Here is a 20,751-nt window from a genome sequence, read left to right as displayed (position 1 = left end):
GACTCTGGAGGCTGGGGCGGGGGGGGGTGGCCTGCCACAGGCCCTGGTGCAAGAGGACCTAGGCTTGGGATGCAGAAAATTGAGAATTTTTACACATTTATTAACAACTGTATTTGCTAGAAGCCATTAATCCCCTCAATAAAAAAAAAGGAATACAAAAGTACAGTAGGAATAATCCTCTGAATGTAGGCACAAGTAAAGGTAGTGAGATGTATGACCCTCCATTGCCTCCTTTAAGTTGTCCGTATTTGGAGCTTGAAGATAATTTGAATGCTAAAGATCAAATTTTTTTTTACAGTGACAATATGAAGTTATTCACAAAAACACATGGGATGTCCCCATACATGCCACCTCCCTCTTATTCTCCTCAGTGGGCGCTGGAGTGCATAATTAACAGTGCTCCAATGATATCTAGTACGAGCAATATTTAATTTATTTGTTTATTGGATAGAGACAGAGAATTTTAGAGAAAGGGGGGAGAGAAGGAGAGAGACAAAAAGACACCTACAGCCCTGCTTCACCACTTGTGAAGTTTTCTCCCTGCAGGTGGGGATCTGGGGTTTGAACCCGGATCCTTGAGCATTGCAACATGTGAGTTCAAGCAGGTATACCACTGGCTGCCCATAATGATCTCATTTATTTGCTCTCTTTCCTAGGTATCTCAGGCTCAAATTGCATAAAGTGTGGTTATGCCAAAACCCTACGTATAATACAAAGCACAGGTGTTCTACAGATGTTTAATGAGTTCTCAATTTGTTAGACTGATAATCAGTATAAGCATATTAAGTAAATATGCACTACTTGAGATTTAATCGAGAATCTCAGGCCTGAAGGGTCATGTGCTCTACCACTGAGCTACATCTCTGGCCTAACACATCACTTCCTATATTAAAGTTATTCCTAAAATCATACGCTCCATCATTGTTTAGCCATATTGTGTAACCTTTTGTGCTTGGTTTGTATATTTTTTGCTAAGTACTCTAGCATAAGATTGTCATGTTCCCCCCCCAAAATGCAAAGTACTTTGGGGGCTGGGTGGTAGCACAGCGGGTTAAGTGCACATGGCGCAAAGCGCAAGGACCTGCGTAAGGATCCCGGTTCGAGCCCCCAGCTCCCCACTTGCAAGGGGGTTGCTTCATAAGTGGTGAAGCAGGTCTGCAGGTGTCTGTCTATCCCTCCCCTTCTCTGTCTTCCCCTCCTCTCTCCATTTCTCTCTGTCCTATCCAACAACAGTGACAGCAATAACAATAACAACAATAACAATGATAAACAACAAGGGCAACAAAGGGGAGGGGGAAAAGCCTCCAGGAGCAGTGGACTTGTAGTGCAGTCACTGGGCCTCAGCAATAACCCTGGAGGCAAAAAAAAAAAAGTAAAAAAAAATAATTAAAAAAAAATTCAAAACAGTAAGATGAGAAAGTACTTAATTTATGAGATTATCTGTGGTAGCATAAGGCAACTTTGCTTAGATATACAGAGAGTAAGACCATTTTATATCTACTATTTATTCATTGTTACACCCTGGAGAATTACGTAAACTATCTAAGACCTCTTTCTCATTTGTAAAAAGAAACTACAATAAAATAATGTGTCCCTTATAAAGAACATTTGCCAATTAAATGCAATCAAATGGGTTGAGCATTTTAAGGCTTATAAAACCGAAAGATCATTCATATTCAATAGCTATGAATAATGTGTTACTCAGCATGGAAAAGAGTGGCATGAATTGTCATAGATAGGCATGTATCTTCCATGATTTTTCAGTATTTCTGTCAAGGATATATACATTAAGTGACTTTTCTTCCTTTCATTTTGGCCTAGTTATTTATTTTTCTTTCTATTCTTGTTCACCTCTAGATTCTATCCTCCCCATTTTTCATGACTTGCTCTCACTGGTTGACAAAATAATATTGTAGAATAGCTGTTATGATTTATCACCTGTCCGACTGATGTCTTTAGTAAAGCAATTATTGTTCTGGTGATTACTGGAAAGCCTAAAGTCACAGACTCTAAAATGAACTAAAGAGAAGTTTTATTTTTTCCAATGCACTTGAATCCTTGTTAAGTATATAGGAAGAAAGGAGAAAAAAAAAATAATAAAAGGGCCTCGGGATACAAGACTCATTAATTCTAGAACAACTGTTTTGAACTTGAACAGATCAATACCAAAAAATAAAAACCAATTTGACCCATCATTTAAAAAAATACTTCACAGACAAAATTAAACATTAAATCACTCTGAAATTCTGACACAGAGCTCAAGTTATTAAAAAGAGAAGGAAGCCAGTATGTGGGGGGGAAGGAAAATGGATTCAATGGATAATGGAGATGGTAGAATATGGGTAGCTCCAATGATTGGTGGGTATAAAGATACGTAGTTCAAAGAGAAACTGTATCGTAAAATATATGTCATATCAACCAATGTAACCTCAACTAAGACATGTTTTAAATGGTGTTCCCATAGTCACCTATGCTTACTAGAGTTTAAAAAAAAAGTGTGAATAGTTTAACTGATTCATAAATGTTATCTAATTAATGTAATTTTCTATTGCATAGATAATTGAAATACCGAGAATTTCTGATCATATTTTTTAAACTTTTTTTTAATTTATTTAGTTTATTTATTCCCTTTTGTTGCCCTTGTTGTTTTATTGTTGTAGTTATGATTGTTGTTGTCGTTGTTGGATAGGACAGAGAGAAATGGAGAGAGGAGGGGAAGACAGAGAGGAGGAGAGAAAGATAGACACCTGCAGACCTGCTTCACCGCCTGTGAAGCGCCTCCCCTGCAGGTGGGGAGCCGGGGTTCGAACCGGGATCCTTATGCCCGTCCTTGTGCTTTGCGCCACCTGCGCTTAACCCGCTGTGCTACAGCCCGACTCCCTCTGATCATATTTTATAGAAAGGTCTATGCCAATAAATAAATAAAGGAACACTGGAAAAAAATACAAGGTACATCAGATGTCTTCACTCTACCTGAATGTAGAATTAGTCTGTGAATGCTGAAGGCATCTTAATGACTGAATGGACTGAACACCACTTTCTAGATGTTCTTGTCTCTGAAAGTATTAACACTCACCGAGCTGCATGACTGAGCACTAAAGTATTTAAAACATGCAGAATATAACACACATCCTATCATATGCCAGCTGAGTACAGGTAGCTGTGGCCGTCCGCATGCTTATTTTATTATTTCTATTAAGAGTATGTATAATAAGTGATAAATAATTATTATTATATTACCTCTCTAATTATTTTGTCCAGTCTCTTAGAACAGTGCAGTGGGAAACTCTTCTTGGTATGTATTTTACCTTTGCTCCATGCATCCATCAAAACTTATTAACTGAGCTATTAGCTGGAGCTCGGGGGCAGCACTACAAGAATCCATTGTTCCAGGTGGCCATATTTTCCTTTCTAATTTTACTAGATAGGACACAGAGAAAATAAGAGGGGGAAGAGAGAGATAGAGAGGGGTAGAAAAAGATGGACACCTGCAGACATGCTTAACTTCTGTTGAAGCAGTCCTTCTGCACACAGGGAGTGGAGGCTCAAACCCAGGTCTTTATGCATGGTGTATGCCCTTAAGGAGATGAGCCACTAGGCCCCCTCATGATAAATTTTATTTTATTTTATTTTATTTTATTTTATTTTATTTTATTTATTTATTTATTTATTTATTTATTTTTAGGTAGGGCAGAGAGAAGTTGAGAGAAGAGGGGAGAACAGAGAGGGGGAGAGAAAGACAGACATCTGCAGACCTGCTTCATCGCCTGTGAAGCGACTCCCTTGCAGGTGGGGAGCCAGAGACCCGAACCGGGATCCTTGAGCAGGTCCTTGCTTAGCCCGCTGAGCTACTGCCCAACTCCCCCATCATGATAATTTTAAAAAGCTGTTTTTATGAGGGGGTGGAGATAAGGGAAGAAAGAAAAAAGGGAAGAGAAAGAAAATGAAAAAAATAGAGAAGAAAAAAAAGGAAGGAAGCAGAAAGAAGGAAGGAAAGGAAGCAGGGCCAGGTGGTGGCACACTGGTTGAGCGTACGTATTAGCAAGGAGCCAGGTTAAACTCCCCGGTGCCCACCTGCAGGAGGAAAGCTTTGTGAGTGGTGAAGTAGTGCTGCAGGTGCCTCTCTGTCTCTCTAACATCCTCTTGATTTCTGGCTGTCTTTATCCAATAAATAAAGATAATAAAAAATTTTAAATAAAGGAAGGATAGATGGAAGAAAGAAGGAAGGAAGGAAGGAAGGGGGAAAAAAGGAAGGAAGGAAGGAAGAAGGAAGGGAGGCAGGAAGAAAGGGAAGTGGAGAGGAAGGTAGAGGACCAAAGCTTTGTCAGTCTGATATACTGTGGTAGTGTGGTGTTGGGCATGAAAGTGTGGTGTCTGGAGGTACTCCAAGAGACCAGGTCAATTTCCTGGCACTGCAATGCACATTTTAATCTGAGATGTGGAGCATAAGAAAGAATGAAGAAAAAAGCTGAGAATGACAACTACGATGATTGCATCTTTACTTTAAGACACATCTTTCCAGAAGGTCTCCATTCCTATGAACACATTTCTTTTTTTTCATTCTTTTTTTTTTCTTTCTTTATTTTTATTAGATAGAGACAGAGAGAAATTGAGGGGAAGGGAAGATAGAGAGGGAGAGAGACAGAAATACACCTGCAGCCCTGCTTCACCACTCGTGAAGCTTTCCCCCTGCAGGTGGGGACCCGAGGCTTGAACCCGGGTCCTGGTGCACTGCAGTGTGTGAGCTTAACCAGATGCATCACCACCTGGCCCCATGAACACGTTTCTTAAAGAAACACTTTGCAGGTGGCAAGAGAACAGCTCTAAGTCAAATCAAAGAGACTATTTCTCTTTATTAGAAATTTGAATCTTCCTTAAATGCAACTGCACCTTGGCATTTCCATAATGCATTTATGAACATAAAAACGGGAGGGTAGTAACTTAGTAGAAAAAAAATGGAAATTGCATATGACTAGAAATTCACTAGGTTCACTTACAGAAAAACAAAAACAAAAAAGTTTCAAGATCTTGAAAGAACATACAGGATGTTTAGGCGAAGGTACCATCTCAGGCATGCCTGTACTCACACACTGAGGGGACTGACTGTGAGGTTCTGGGTAGTCTGGGCCCTCAGGAAGACATGGGTGGGTGCCTTGTATTAGCTAAAAATGTAAATCTGCAGGGAATTCCAAAAAGTAGTTAGGCTGACCCTGTGACAAATTGGCATTTTGCAGTTTTAACTGCTACAAAACAAACAAGGGGGCCCGTGGTGGCATACCTGATTAGGCACACATGTCACAATGGGCAAGGGTGAGAGTTGGAGCCTTCATCCCCACCTGCAGGGGGAAAGCCTTGCAAGTGGTGAAGCAGTGTTGCAGGTGTCTCTCTGTCTCTCTCCCTCTCTATCAACCCCTTCCCTCTCAATTTCTTTTTTTTTAATATTTATTTTATTTATTTATTCCCTTTTGTTGCCCTGCCCTCTCAATTTCTTTTTTTTTTTATTTCCTCCTCCAGGGTTATTGCTGGGCTCGGTGCCTGCACCATGAATCCACCGCTCCTGGAGGCCATTTTTTTTCCCCTTTTGTTGCCCTTGTTGTAGCTTCGTTGTGGTTATTATTATTGCCCTTGTTGACGCAATTCGTTGTTGGATAGGACAGAGAGAAATGGAGAGAGGAGGGGAGAGAAAGATAGACACCTGCAGACCTGCTTCACCGCCTATGAAGCGACTCCCCTGCAGGTGGGGACCCGGGGCTCGAACTGGGATCCTTACGCCGGTCCCTGCGCTTTGCGCCACATGCGCTTAACCCACTGCGCCACCGCCCGACCCCCGCCCTCTCAATTTCTATCTGTCTCTATGCCACAGATAAAATTAAGATAATAAATTTTTAGAAATTCAAAAAATAGAGAGAATTTAAAAACACACACAAAAGAAGAAGCAGGCAAATGGTTTCTATGACTTTGTGAGAGCTATGGTAGTTATCTCTGGGAGGTGGGAGAGTGAGGACACAGAATTTTGGGGGTGGGTGCAGTGCAGAACTATTCCATGTAACCTTACAATCTTGCCATCCACTATTAATCACACACACACACACACACACACACACACACACACACACATTGACTAGGTAACCACTTCTGCTTAACCATATAGCAATCTTTTATATAGTGTTCTTTACCTAGTAGAAAAGTAGCAAGAAATAGGATATATGATGGGGAAATTAAATTAAATAGGAAAATAAATCACCAATGTTAGATACTAATAAAATCACCAATCAACTGGCAAGAAATACCACCTTTCAACCACCAATTTATAGACCCTACTAGGATGCCATCCTGACTTCCCGGGGCAGATGCCCTCACCAATAGTTCCTGGAACCTCACCTCCCTAGATCCCTACACCACCAGGGAAATATAGAAACAGGTTGGAGGTATGGATGAACCTGCAATGTCCACATCAAGTGGAGAAGCAATTACAGATGCAGGACCTTCCACTTTCTGAGCCCAATAAAGAATTTTGGTCCATACTCCCAGAGAGAGATAAAGAACAGGGAAGCTTAAAATGGAAGGAACACAGAACTGTGGTGGTGGGAACTATATGGAATTGTACTTCTGTTATCTTACAATATTGTTAATCACTATTAAATCACTAACAAAAATTTAAGAAGAATGAAATTTAGGACTCATGGCCAGGCTAAGAAATACACCTGGTTAAGTATATGTGGCATGTTTTGCCATGTGCAAGGATCTGGGTTCAAGCCCCTTATGCCCATCTACAGGGGTCAGGCTTCAGAAACCATGAAGCAGCGCTGCAAATATGTTTCTGCCGATCTCTCTCACTCCCTCACCATATCTTTTCCCTCTCAATTTCTCTCTGTCCTATTAATAAAACAAATAACGTTTTAAAAAGTCCTTGTATCGGGGGTTGGGCTGTAACACAACAAGTTAAGTGCACATGGAGTGAAAATCGAGGACCGGTGTAAGATCCAGGTTCATGCCCCTGGCTCCCGACCTGCAGGGGGGGGTCGCTTCACAAGTGATGAAGCAGGTCTGCAGGTGTCTTTTTCTCCCTCTCTCTGTCTTCCCCTCATCTCTCCATTTCTCTCTGTCCTATCCAGCAACAACTATATCATTAACAACAATAATAATAACCATAACAATGATAAAAACAACAAGGGTGGGGCTGGGTGGTGGTGCACCTGGTTAAGTGCACACACAGTGCACAAGGACCTGGGTTCAAGCCCCCAGTCCCCACCTGTAGGGGGTAAGCTTTGTAAGTGGAGAAGCAGGGCTGCAGGTATCTGTTCGTCTCTCTACCTTTCTATAACCCCCTTCCCTCTTGATTTCTGGCTTTCTCTTTCCAATAAATAAAGATAATAAAAAATGTTAAAAGAACCAAGGACAACAAAAAAAGAAAAATAAACAAAGTATTTAAAAAATAAGAAAAGTCCTACTATTAAAAAAAAGAAATTTCGGATAAAAAAATACTACTGGGTTCTAAGTGAATCACTAGTAAATTTACAATCTAACTTAGCTTTCCTGAACACCTACCCACCAGGAATAGCTACTAGCAGTGGGTTGACCCAGCAAAAGAGTTTGAAATATTTTCCCTTACTACATAATGCTAAAATTTTATCAGAAAAAAAATGTTATTCAAGGCATTTAGTGCTTCCTAGATAAATCTCAGGCTTTCATCCATTATTTAATTTCCTATTTATCAGTTGTCTGTAAATGCAGGACAAGTGACAGCTTTAGTCCTGGGTAATTGGACTATTTAGACTTAGGTTTGTGGAATGAAGCAGAATTCATTTCTGTGTGTGACAGTTTGATTTTCACTTCTCCCAGTATATTATTTTTCTCCAACCACATGCTCATAGCAAATATCTTTTTATAGATTCTGTTTCATGAGTTTTGTCAATAGGAGGCCAGAATGTGCCAGAATGCTAAATCCATATTACCAGATAGACTTCTAATTTAACCAGCTTGTGACCATTAATATTCTGTTTTAAAATTATAGAACCCTTCCTAAGCCATTCCAAGTGAATATTCTCAGTCATCCAAATCTCTTTGCTGGAACATGTAAAGTCACTAAAAGTTATGAGTCCCAACCCTGAAATTAATTCAGATCAGCAACTTCAGTCATAATTTTAGTAAATTTAACTAGGAGGGGGGATTGGGTTCCTGATTATACAACACTTTCTCAGTCAATAATGATTTCAGCTAAGTATGTCAGCATGTAAAATCTTGGGTATCTGTTCACCTAAACTCTCTAACTGGGTTAAATCTCCCAGATTCACTTCAGGGTATGATTTTGATTAATCCTGCTCCTTTAGTTGAAAGCAGGTCTCCGCAGGCAGGCCCGTTTCTACCTCTACATCATCAAGTTACTAGACCTCAGCTGAGCAAATTCTACACTGTACTTGCAGAGCTCAAGTTTGAATTTCTCATTTGAGCAAAGGCCGTGGCAGTACACTTCTCTTGCCCAAACACAGAACAAAAGCCTGTTTCTTCTTTCTGTATGGTCCCCACTTCTTGGAACAAAGGAATGGCTCCTATGAAACTACACTGTTTTTCTACTAGTGATGAAAATATCCCCCAAGTCAACCACACTAGCAATAGTGATTAGAATCAAACAACCAAAAAGTTCTGTGTCACTCTGTCCCCTAGCTCCCTTCGCTCCTAGCTGAAACTGAGCTGGTGACTAGAGATATGGTTCAGGGGGTAGATCATAGGACTTGCATGAGTTTACTTCAAAAAAGTTTGGGTGGGTTAAGAAATGGGCAGGGCATATGTATCAAATGAAAATATTGGTATATTCTGGTAGGAGTTAGATATTTCAAAGCTGTCTTCTGTTGTAATGTTCATCAATGACTTGTGATATCTGATATCAGAAGACTGCCCCCCCCCCGCAATGACTTCAGTGATTCCATATAATGATGGTAGACCAGTTAACTTTGTCCAATACTGATACTCCCCATTATAGTTTTGAGAATTCATTAGCTGGGTGATTTTTTTTTTTCTGTAACTCATCTGAGTTTGAGAGTGAAAAATTGGAACTAAATGATAGCATAGGTTAAAGGACTCTCATACTCATAGGTTAAAAGACTTTCATTGAAATGAAAGTTGTTCCAACCCCTGTGGAAAAAAATCTAGAAATTCATCTTAATGCTAGAAATGGATCTACCTAGAGCTGGCAATTTCTCTCCTAGGGATATACTCAGGGAAAACAAGCACATTCATCCAAATAGATCTGTGCATACCTATGTTCACAACAGTACAATTTGTGATAGGCCAAATTTGAAAGCAACCAGATGTCTAAGGACAGATGAGGGGCTAAGATAATATATATCAGTTATTAAAAATGGCAGAACCATCTCTTTTGCAATACCTTCACCAGAACTTGAAAGTATCATGTTGGTAGAGATAAGTTAGAAAGAAAAGGACCAATACCAAATGATTGTATTCATAGGTAGAACATAAGAACAAAAGCAACAAGGGAAATCTTAAGGTGTGGTATATTGCATCAAAACAAAGGACACTGGAGACAGAGGGCAAGGGATGGGATGAAGATGGGATGAAGAGGCTAAATGAAGAAGGAGGAGGAGGAGGAGGGCAAGGAAATGAAAATACAAAGCAAAGCTTGAACAGGGTTCAAGAAAATAACTGGAAAGGGAGGCAACAACTCCACTGTAAGTCATTATCTCCCCCAAAATGGAAAAAAAAAAAAAGCACTATTTTGATAATGTTTGAGGTTATTTTAGTACCTTCATCAAAGTCAGTCCTTGGAGGCTATATCTTTTTAATGTAGATAAGAATACATAGGTCCTAAGAATGTCAAAATGTTAATAAGTTATTAGATATCAATGGCCCAGTACAACAAATATAATATCTAGTAAAGTCTCAGTAAACGGTGACTATATAATAAGGATATCAATAAAAGCGGGCAAAAACTAGCAAATGGGTACATTTAGATCAATGAAATACAAAGTTCAATGACATTTTTTGCCTGACAGCTAGGAAACTATTGAAATTAATAATGTATGCTGTTAGTCATAGAGCAGTTGACGTGAACTCCTTTATACACAATAAGTGAGTGAGATTGTCAACTGGTGCAATTTTTCTAATAGGTAATTTGACACTATGTCCAAAAGATTAAAGAGACAAACATTCTCTTGGGCAAGACATAGCATTTCTAGGAATTTACCCAAAGCCGTTTTTGAACATCCAGAGATCCATATGTATATAAAAATTGCCTTATTGAATGCATATTTTAAAATAAAAAATTCTAGACTTAAGTTATACTTTAATCAAACTACAATACAAATACACAGGGGAGTCAGGCAGTAGAGCAGCGGGTTAAGCACAAAGCGCAAAGACCAGGGTAATGATCCCGGTTCCAGCCTACGGTTCCCCACCTGCAGGGGAGTCGCTTCACAGGCGGTGAAGCAGGTCTGCAGGTCTCTCTCTTTCTCTCCCCCTCTGTCTTCCCCTCCTCGCTCCATTTCTCTCTGCTCTAACAAGGATGACAACAATAACTACAACAACAATAAAAAAGGCAACAAAAGGAAAAATAAATAAATAAATATAAATTTAAAAAATTAAAAATATAACAAGGGCAACAAAAGGGAAATAAATAAATATAAAAAATTTTAAAAAAACCAAATACACAGTAACTTTCATGTGAGCATAAGGTTGTACGATGATGTTACGGCCTAAACACAGTTGATGTAGAAGATAAAAGAATGACAGCAAAAAGCAATTATTTCTCTTTCGTTTTTTCAAGGAAAGGAGGAACTTTCCGTATTATAATTAATAATTTAAATGGACACATAAAGTCATACAACACATTCAAAGACACTCACACACAGCTCTGTGTTTTTTTTCCCTGTATAAAACTGTCCCAGTTGTTTTTTTTTTAACAAAATATTTCTATAATTTCACTAAAATGAATATGAGCTCAAGTGCACCTAGTCAAATACAGGCAATTCCTGTCTATATTTGCATCCAGAGTTTAGTTCTTATGCAAGAACCCAGTAAAGTCAAATATCATGGTACCTGTACATCTCTCGAAAGACTATAATTAGATGAGCAAAATGTGTGTGTCCTGCTTTAAGCAAAGTTACTACACTCTGTAGATATCAAAGATCTTGACAAGAGGCTTCATAACTAATGAAGGAGATTCAGTCTTTAACTGTTAAGTAAACCTTTCTACACGTTGGGCTGTTCTTAATCAAAATGTTTTTCAGGTGGTCCGGGAAGTGGTGCAGTGGTAAAGATTTGGACTCTTAAGCATGAGGTCCTGAGTTTGATCCCTGGCAGCACATGTACCAGAATGATGTCTGGTTCTTTCCCTCTCCTCCTATCTTTCTCATTAATACATAAATAAAATCTTTAAAAAAAATGCTTTTCAGGTCTCAGCCCCCCCCCCCAAAAAAAAAAAGGTGATACCTGCTCTGATGATTTGATTCCTCTTAAAAAATAAGTAATGCTTAGCTCTGGCTTATGGCAGTGTGGGGGAATGAACCTGAGACTTTGGAACCTCATGAATGACAGACTCTTTGCATAACCATTAAGGTATCTCCCTTGCCTTCTTACCTCTGTTCTTAACTCAGAGACCATTCTCTCCTTACTGCTTGGATATTTCAGTCCTTCCTTTTTATCTCCTGATAGGTGTCCCATTTCATTTTCTTCTTGACCAAAAAGAATGCTCAACTGGAAAAAAAAGTTAAAATTATAATCACACAATGCTACAAAGGTCAGTTCTAAGACACTGCATGTGAGTTTTCTATTTTGCTTTTATTTTCAGGCACATTTTGTTGTTGCTGCTGTAATTACTATTGCTGAAGCATTTATTTTTATCGCTTTTGTTGAAAAAAAATCTCAGGTTGTCAGGGAGTATATCAGCAAATCCACAGGAATCCAATTTTGTCAGTTGAAAACTGGACAAAAGTAAGCTTTCTCCACAGACTCCTAGTAATTACCAGTTGGACTAATCCAGTCATCCTGATCTGCTAATCTTGACTATTAGAACTAACAGTATACTTTGTACTCTGTCTATACCTTTTTTTTAATGAAGTGTAAATAGCATACTGATTGCCACAGAGACAAACTGAGTATGAGAAAAAAGCATAACTATATAATCTTAAAGTTGGTAAAAATGTACAAAAGTATGGGTAGGTGGGGGGGATGTCAGACGCTGGGACACTGAGTTAAGCTCTCATAGTAAGAGCAAGGACCTGTGTTTGAGCTCCCTGGCTCCCCACCTGCAGGGGGTTTGCAACACAAATAATGAGGCAGGTCTGCAGGTTGGCTGGCTCTCTGGCTCTCTCTCTTTCTCTCTCCCTCTCCTCTCAGTTTCTCTCTGTTCTATCAAATAAGTTGGAAAAATGGCCTCCAGAAGCAATGGATTCATAATTCCCACACCAAGCCCCAGCTATAACCCAAAGGCAAAAAAAAAAAACAAAACAGTATGTGATATATACACATGTTGATTTTCAATAATGCACAACTGACACATATATTATACTAAATAGCTATTTCAATAAGAGACCACTACAACAAACAAATAAGTGTGTGATTTCCCCAGAAAAGTAATATATACTATATTACTATAGGAAGCTACCACAGATGAAACAGCTCAGTTAAATTATAGTACTAGTAGACAATGGAATTTCATTCAACACAAAAAGAAAGAAGTTAGCAGCCCATAAAAAGACATGAAAGAGATCTGGGCAGTGGCTGTAATGTGTACACACATCACCATGTGCAAGGACCCTGGTTCAAGTCCCTGTTCCCCATTTGTAGGTGAAAAGATTCACAGGCAGTGCTACTGGGCTCCAGGTATCTCTCTCTTCCCATCTATTTCTCCCCATCTCTTCTCTTCTCAATTTCTTTCTCTCTCTGTTCAAACAAAAGATCCAAAGGGGAAAAAGTGGCATTTGCCGGGAGTCGGGCTGTAGCGCAGCGGGTTAAGCGCAGGTGGCGCAAAGAACCGGCATAAGGATCCCGGTTCAAACCCCAGCTCCCCACCTGCAGGGGAGTCGCTTCACAGGCGGTGAAGCAGGTCTGCAGGTGTCTGTCTTTCTCTCCTCCTCTCTGTCTTCCCCTCCTGTCTCCATTTCTCTCTGTCCTATCCAACAACGACAACAACAATCATAACTACAACAATAAAACAACAAGGGCAACAAAAGGGAATAAATAAATAAAATAAAATAAAATATTTTAAAAAGTGGCATTTGTCATGCAGGCACTGAGCTCTAGCACTAATCCCAGTGTGTGTGTATGGGGACAACATGGGCAAGGCTTAAATACATATTTGTAAGTGAAAGAAGAGTATCTAAAAATGTTGCACACTGTGCTTTTTGTCTCTATGACTTCTCAGAAAATGTGAAACTATGAAAATAATAAGACCAGTGATTTTAGAGGCTGGTGGGAGGAAGTTTTGATAGGTGAGCATAGGAAAATTTAGGACAAGGAAAGGACGGTATATGGGATTCTCAAATGTGATTACATGTCATGAAACACTTGTCTGAACCCACGGGATATACAATACCAGGAGTGACTCTGAAGCAAGCAGTGGACAGTGGGAGACAAAGCTATGTCACTGAAGGCTTATCAGCAGAAGGCTAATCAACAGCCCCACACCCCCCAAATAAAGGGACATTCATAATGAATGTGGGGAATAGGGCCTATATGAGAAATGTACATGTATGTACTCCATTCAATACATGGTGAACCTAAAACTTCTACAGAAAATATAAAAACATTCAAACATGAGAAAACACCTGTGAATAGGCAATGATGCTTCCCATAGCAATTCTTAAAATTAGAAACATAAGGCGAAACTTGGACTGGGATCGGCTTATAACACCAAAGCAAAGGACTCTGGGGAAGGAAGGAAAGAATGAGTGGGCATTGGGGTCCTATTGTGTCTCCTAGATACCAGTTAAAGGGAAAGGAGGGGGATTGTACTCTTGTGTTAAAGACTATACTGTAAAATATTTACTCCACCCGTGAAATTTAGAAAAAGAAAAAGAAAATTTTATCTAAACAATTAATTTAGCCAAAGAGGGTGAGAGAGGTAGAAAGACTCAGTGGATTTGTGTGAAGAGAAACTGATTCTTTGGTAGTGAGTCATGGTGTAGCAATGCACAAATTAAGGGAATTCATTCACCAAAGATATTCACAGTCTTATAAACCAACATCTCCTCAAGAGGAAATTAAAATATGCTATGATCTCTTATTTCAATCATTTTAATACTTGCCCCACATTTTCTGCTTTCCACATGGATCTGTACTTCCCTTTCAAGGAAGCAATATAATTAAATGTTTTTAAAAAAAGCAATTTGGCTTGTGTTCCATACAAGAATTAGTGAAAGCCCTTAGTATGTTTGTTCCTATTACCCTCATCTGCATTTCTTCATTCTTCTTATTCTCCTCCAGCCACTCTGCTACTTTCATTGTTTTAATCCTCACCCAGCAGGCAAGACAAAAGATAAAAGGAAAACAGCAAATGGAATAATTATACAGCTAAAACCATTAGATCAATTCAATAAAAAAGCAATTAGGATATTATTGATTCTTAAATCCTATACTTCCTATAAAAACTGTAGTTATTTTGATCAAATGAATATTATACTTTGAACTCAAAATTGCTACTTTATTCAATTTTATGTTGAGGTTAATGAAGTTGTAACTCAAATCCGTTTAGCAGCAAAACTACCCAGTAATTTCTTTCCTGGGGATTTACCCATAGGAAATAGAAACACCTATCAAAAGATATCTGTTTATACCTCTATTCACAGCAGCACAATTTGTAGTCACCAGAACGTGGAAGCAACCCAGATGTCAAATATTAGGTGAGTGGTTAAAATGTGTGGAGGATTTCAGGCTCAGGGAAAAAAAACAAAACAAACAAACAAACAAACAAAAACTAGTATAGCCACAGGCCCTTTGGAATATAACTAAAATATTCCTATTAGCTATCTATAAAATGGAGCCCCCTGCCCCAACTCTTCATCTGCACTATTTCAGCCCTTAGGTCCATGATTGTTCAACAATTTGTTTGGCTTCGTATGTTAACTCCCTTTTCAGCCACCAGGTTCCAGATGCTAGCATGATGCCAACCAGACTTCCCTGGACAGACAACCTCACCAATGTGTCCTGGAGCTCTGCTTCCCCAGAGCCCTTCCCCACTATGGAAAGAGAGAGACAGGCTGGGAGTATGGATCCACCAGTCAACGCTCATGTTCAGTGGGAAAGCAATTAACAGAAGCCAGACCTTCCACCTTCTGCATCCCACAATGACCTTGGGTCCATACTCCCAGAAGGTTAAAGAATAGGAAAGCTATCAGGGGATGGGTTGGGATACCGAGTTTTGGTGGTAGGAATTGTATGAAGTTGTACCCCTCTTATCCTATGGTTTTGTCAATGTTTCCTTTTTATAAATTAAAAAAAAAAAACTTCAATATTCCTTCTCACATCAAAGACAGATCCCTCTATTTATCTCAGCCACTAAGATAGCTGGTTGGTGTTCTTTCATTGCCTTGCCAGGTACAATGCATTTTGTATTACTCCTATTAAAACACCAAAGGTGCTACTATCCTTAAAAGGTTAAAAGAGGGCATTAGATAAATTCCCTTTAAAACTCATGGTAAGGGGGCCAGGTTCTGCACACCTGGTTAAGTGCATGTACAAGGCACAAGGACCCTGGTTTGAGCCCTGAGTCTCTATCTTAAAGGGAAAAGCTCCACAAACAGTGAAGTAATGCTACAGGTGTCTCTCTTTCTCTCTTGATCCCTCTCTATCTCTCCTTACCTCTTAATTTCTCTCTGTATACCAAAAAATAAAAAAATGTAAAAATAAATGAATGAATAAGTTCAGAATGCACTCCTAAGGGGGAACATATCAGAATAAGGGTACTGGCAGTTGTCATTATCCAAATATTACAAAAGGTACATTCCTTTGATGCTATAAGATATTGAGTTTATTTTAATTACCCCATGTACAATCTCCAGACCCTCAAGACATCAGCCAGACATCAAGAGTTACAGGTAATTATATGTGGCAATATACCCCTTTCAAGTCTATGGACCAGAAAAATCTCTGACTCATCCAGACTTTGCCTTAGAGTAGGATTCTTGCAGTAAGGGGACCAGCCTGAAAAACAGACCTAGTGGTATTATTAGTCAAAGGAATGTTACCTGGCAGACAAACAGCAAATAAGCATATATTTTGCAAGCACAGAGACAACAGATTTCTTATAACAGGTATCAGGAAGTCTATTATTATAAATGCTTCAACAGATGACTAAAGGTAGGAGGATTTTGATATTTATTCTTATTTTTAAAATTTATAGTTGGCAGTTTCTTCCTCCCTCCCTTCCTTCCTCTCTCTCTCTCTCTCTCTCTCTTTTTCTTTCTTTCTTTCCTCCATCAGGATTTTAACTGGGGCTTTGTTCCTGTAGGCTTTTCCCCCCTTTTTCTTTCTTCTAGACAGGGAATGAGAAACAGAGTGAGAAAGAGGTGGAAAGTGCAAGGCACACCATCCATACCCCCAGCCTGTTTCTATCTTTCCCTAATGGGGTAAAGCTCTGGAGAAGTGAGGTTCTAGGAAGCATTGGTGAGCTCATCTGCCCTGGGAGTTCAGAATCTCTGCTTGAGCTTTATAGCTAACATATCAGGTATATCAGAACTAGTGTCTGGGAAGACGGTGTCAGAGTTGCAAGTAGAACTAGAAAGCAGAATTAGGGAAGGAAGTTGCTTGAAAACTTGAAGAAGATACATAAACACAATTAACTATTTACCACAATGATCTAACCCAGGGCCCATATTCATTCTAATTTAGCAGAGAAGCCTATACAACCTCTGAGTCCCTGTCAGACTGAGCGCTCAGTTCAAAGTCACAGCTGGCAACACAGAATCTGTTATTTCTTTTCACTCCCCTATAGATCACCATATTGTAATGTGTTCATGCTCAAAAAAGTTCCCCTCTACAACATGTAGTAAAATGTGTATAAAACATACAACATGTATATTATGAATGCATCTGAAACTATTAAAATTTCATTTGAATTGAACTGTCTTAACAATTATTACACCTCCATGACTTTTTCAAAATTAGACAAGGTAGCACATATTGTGATAAAAAAAAACTATTAAATATAAACTAATCACTTACTAGAAATGCAACTCTTAATGATATGGATAGATACATTTTTTTCAATTAGTTTGTGTATTCAAGGATGAAATTGCTTATGGATAGAATGAAATAAGAATTACCATTTTTATTCTTTCTAAATGTAGACAGTGAGAAATGATAGAATGAAATGAAAATTACCCAGTTTCATTTATTTCCTAAATGTAGTGTGGAAGTTGATTACATGTTGACATAAATGGGAGATATTGTATTACAGCAGAGTAATTATTTGAGGCATTTTTTTTAAATATCTCTCTAAACATATGGCATAACTATTCACGTTAATTTAAATTTATGGTTTTAATACTAAAAACTAAATAACTAATTACTACCTATTTCATTGTTTCTATGTAGAGGTAAGAAATACCCAAACTATAAAAGATATTCTGAATTATCAGAAAAGGTTTAAAGTTTTTTGTTAATTTATTAATTTAAATAGTTCATTAATAGAGTATGCATCTACTAAAGACTGACATATTTGTATGAAAACAACTAGGATGTTCTATATATGGTTGTAGGGATAGAAATAAGTTCTTTCAATCATTCTTTCAATTCAGAAAATTATAAATAAATATGAAAATAACACATATACTTTGTACTCCCTAGAAATTATTCCAAAAGTCATTTTGAATATGACCATTTTGCAATACTACCTGTCTTCCATTTATGTGAAAGGACAGACTAATATTTTCTTCAATAATACAAGGTTATCTATTTTAGCTAATAGCTGATTTTTGACCAGACTTGGCTAATGTATGTGGAAAAAAATTAGAATCTCAAAGAGTTATTATCTTTAGCAGGATGCCCCATGGGTTATGGCCAAAAATGGATTAATAATGCTCATCAGAGAAACTTAATTTGTATTGCATCAAGAATTTAGCTAGTACATATTTTATATAAAACAAAGTGTCTAATAAAGGAATAAAGTAAAGTGTATTTTTTCAGTATATCCATCTACATAATAAATATTTGGGGATAAAAAGTTATACAAACTTGTTTGATCAGTAAAAATAAGGTATTTGTAAAATTACTGACACAAGTCACCTGAATGTCTTTCTTTTATTCTATTTTTAATTTGAAAATATTACATTGTTTTGGTCTGCTTTGCTTTCTGAGTTACACCTTTCCAATGTACTCAAGACACCAAATCACAACAACGACAACAAAAAAATTATCCCTTACTAACAAGCTGCCAATAAACTTCCTGTTCTTATTCTTAAAGGAGTTTATTTTATGAGAGAGGGAGGGAGAGAGAATTGGGGTGGGGTGGAGACACCAAACCATGGTGAACTTTAGCAAACAGCAGTGCTGTGGACACAACCTGAGATCAGGAAATGCGTGAAAGTCCTGTTCTGTAATTTGCTGATCTATCTCCTGAGCCTGGCATTCCTAATGTCCCATCAAAATGATTCTGATTATTGTGCATGATGAAATCCACAAGTCACATTTTCCAACCTGAAAGCACTAAAAAAATCCCACACAAACATGGTGGGCCTAGAACTCTCTCCATCGTCACTGGTCATCTCTATCAGGAACAACATAATGGTCCCCTTTGTGGGCCCTTACAGGTCAACCGTGTTTAGGACTGGTCCATTTTCCTAAGGGAGGGTGGGCAACATACTCTACCACTCTAGGAAGATGAATCCTGAAATCAGTGCAGCCTGGAATGTTCCTAGCTGTGGTCACAGAATGTGAGCTCAGATCTACAGGTATACAGAGGTTACATAAGCTCCTGTGCTGAATATGGGCCCCAGATCAAATAGATGTAGTTTACAGTCAACAATATTTATAAACTTTTACCATATTTGGGAGCTACTATTTTCTCTGATCTAGTTTTCTAGTCCTTTTTCCAAGACTGACACTATCTCCCCAGACAATACCTTGGGTCTACCTTGCATGTTAGCTGTAAGACTCAGGCAAACATTAGTAAAGTCCTGGGCCCCTTTGGAATATACCTAAAATAGACCTACTAGCTTTTTCCAAAATGGAGACTCCCAAATCTTCACCTGCAATATTCTTGTCTTTAGGGTCATGATTACTCAACAGTTTGTTCTGCTTTATATCTTAACTCTTTTTCAGCTACCAGGTTCCAGATGCTACCATGATGCCAACCTGACTTCTCTGGGTAGACATCCCCACCAATGTGTCCTGGAGCCCCACCTCCCCAGAGCCCTGCCCCACTAGGGAAAGAGAGAGAATTCTGGTAGTGGGAATTGTACCCCTCTTAGTCTATGGCCTTATCAATGTTTCCATTTTATAAATTTTAAAAAATGAATAAACATCAAAAAAGAAGCAGGAAAAACTTAAAAAATAGACCAAAAATAGAAGAAAAAATGTACAAACACTAATATCAAGCAAGCAAACCAAAGTTTTAGTTTACATTTACCAATAAACCAGAATTGCCCAGTTTACTACCTAGAGGAAATTTTGAGTTCTCAGAGTAGGGATGGGAAGCCAGGAAGACTCTGGGTTGCCATGAATTGAGGGGGATATAGTTGGGAAGCAGTGAGCAGAGCTCCCAATGGCAGTGAGGCTAAGAAAGTGGGAAGAGCTGAAAGGAATGGGCAAAAGAAAGCCACCCAGATGGAAGGGATAGAACTAGAAAGTATTACCTAACAGGAGGGATAAGCTACAGCTGGGAGTGAGGGCGCTTTGCTAAGAAATGGTGGGTGAAGCTGGGAGGGCTGGAAGTGGCTAACTAGTCTGACTAGTGTGATCATGAGCAAGAGAACTGTCAGAAAAACACCCTTGAATTCTAGAGATTCCTACACCTTAGTAGCCAGAGTGTATTTGTGAAGAAACAACACTCTCATGACAAAAGAACAAATCCTAGTGACCTTAAAAAGAAGAGAACCATAATTTTCTGTTCCCAAGAGGCTGAGTAAACTCTCACCATTCACAGACCAGGAAGAAAAGGATTCAGAATGACTTTGGCTGAATATTCAGTAGGGAGTATAAGTCCTATACTGAATGCTACTTTGGTCTCAGCTAACAAGGTTTAAAATCTCCAAGTCACAAAGGAGCCCTATTTTTCTAAATCATGGCAACAGTTCTCGAATAAATCTGGAGAATACTTATGGAAATATTCATCACCAACAAAGTTAACTGAATGATAAGAGTCCAATAAGCCCTCTCCCCTTTGTCTAATGTTGCATGGACCTTAACGGAGACATCTTAAGTGAAATGATATAAAAAGAGGAGTACCAAGTGATCTCATTTAAAGATAGAACTTCAGAAAGAAGGGCAGAAAGGCAAATCTTAATATGCAACTTGGACTTGGTGTGACATATCTGGTGCACTCACTAATGCAAAGGACTCTGGGAGAGGAGCAGATGTGAAGTGGTGGGATGGGTATTTGGGTCCAAGTGCATGATGGAAAAATGTCCTGAGTTGGGATGAGGGTATTTTGTAAATACCTATCTCAGGGCAATGATTTTGCCACATTTAATTAAAAGATTAGACAAGCAGAGTAAAAAAGAAAGAAAGAAAGGAAGAAAAATCAGCTAGTAGCAAGCACAAGATAAAGATCACATAAACACACATTTGCTCAAAAATGCA

The 20,751-nt window shown here is 38.6% G+C and overlaps 1 protein-coding gene across 4 annotated transcripts in view; it reads right to left on the bottom strand.

Annotated features, from left to right (window-relative positions):
* CCDC102B (coiled-coil domain containing 102B) overlaps positions 1-20,751 on the bottom strand; it is a 264,105-nt gene that overhangs the window by 152,205 nt on the left and 91,149 nt on the right. For all 4 annotated transcript variants that reach the window (XM_007524081.2, XM_060174023.1, XM_060174024.1 and 1 more), the window contains exon 5: positions 11,593-11,709. In XM_007524081.2, coding sequence (XP_007524143.2) covers positions 11,593-11,709 — 117 coding nt within the window. The remainder of the gene's footprint in view (positions 1-11,592; positions 11,710-20,751) is intronic.

Source organism: Erinaceus europaeus, chromosome 15 (genome assembly GCF_950295315.1).
Source record: "Erinaceus europaeus chromosome 15, mEriEur2.1, whole genome shotgun sequence".
Taxonomy (NCBI): Eukaryota; Metazoa; Chordata; class Mammalia; order Eulipotyphla; family Erinaceidae; genus Erinaceus; species Erinaceus europaeus.
This window is presented reverse-complemented; position numbering and strand designations above follow the sequence as displayed.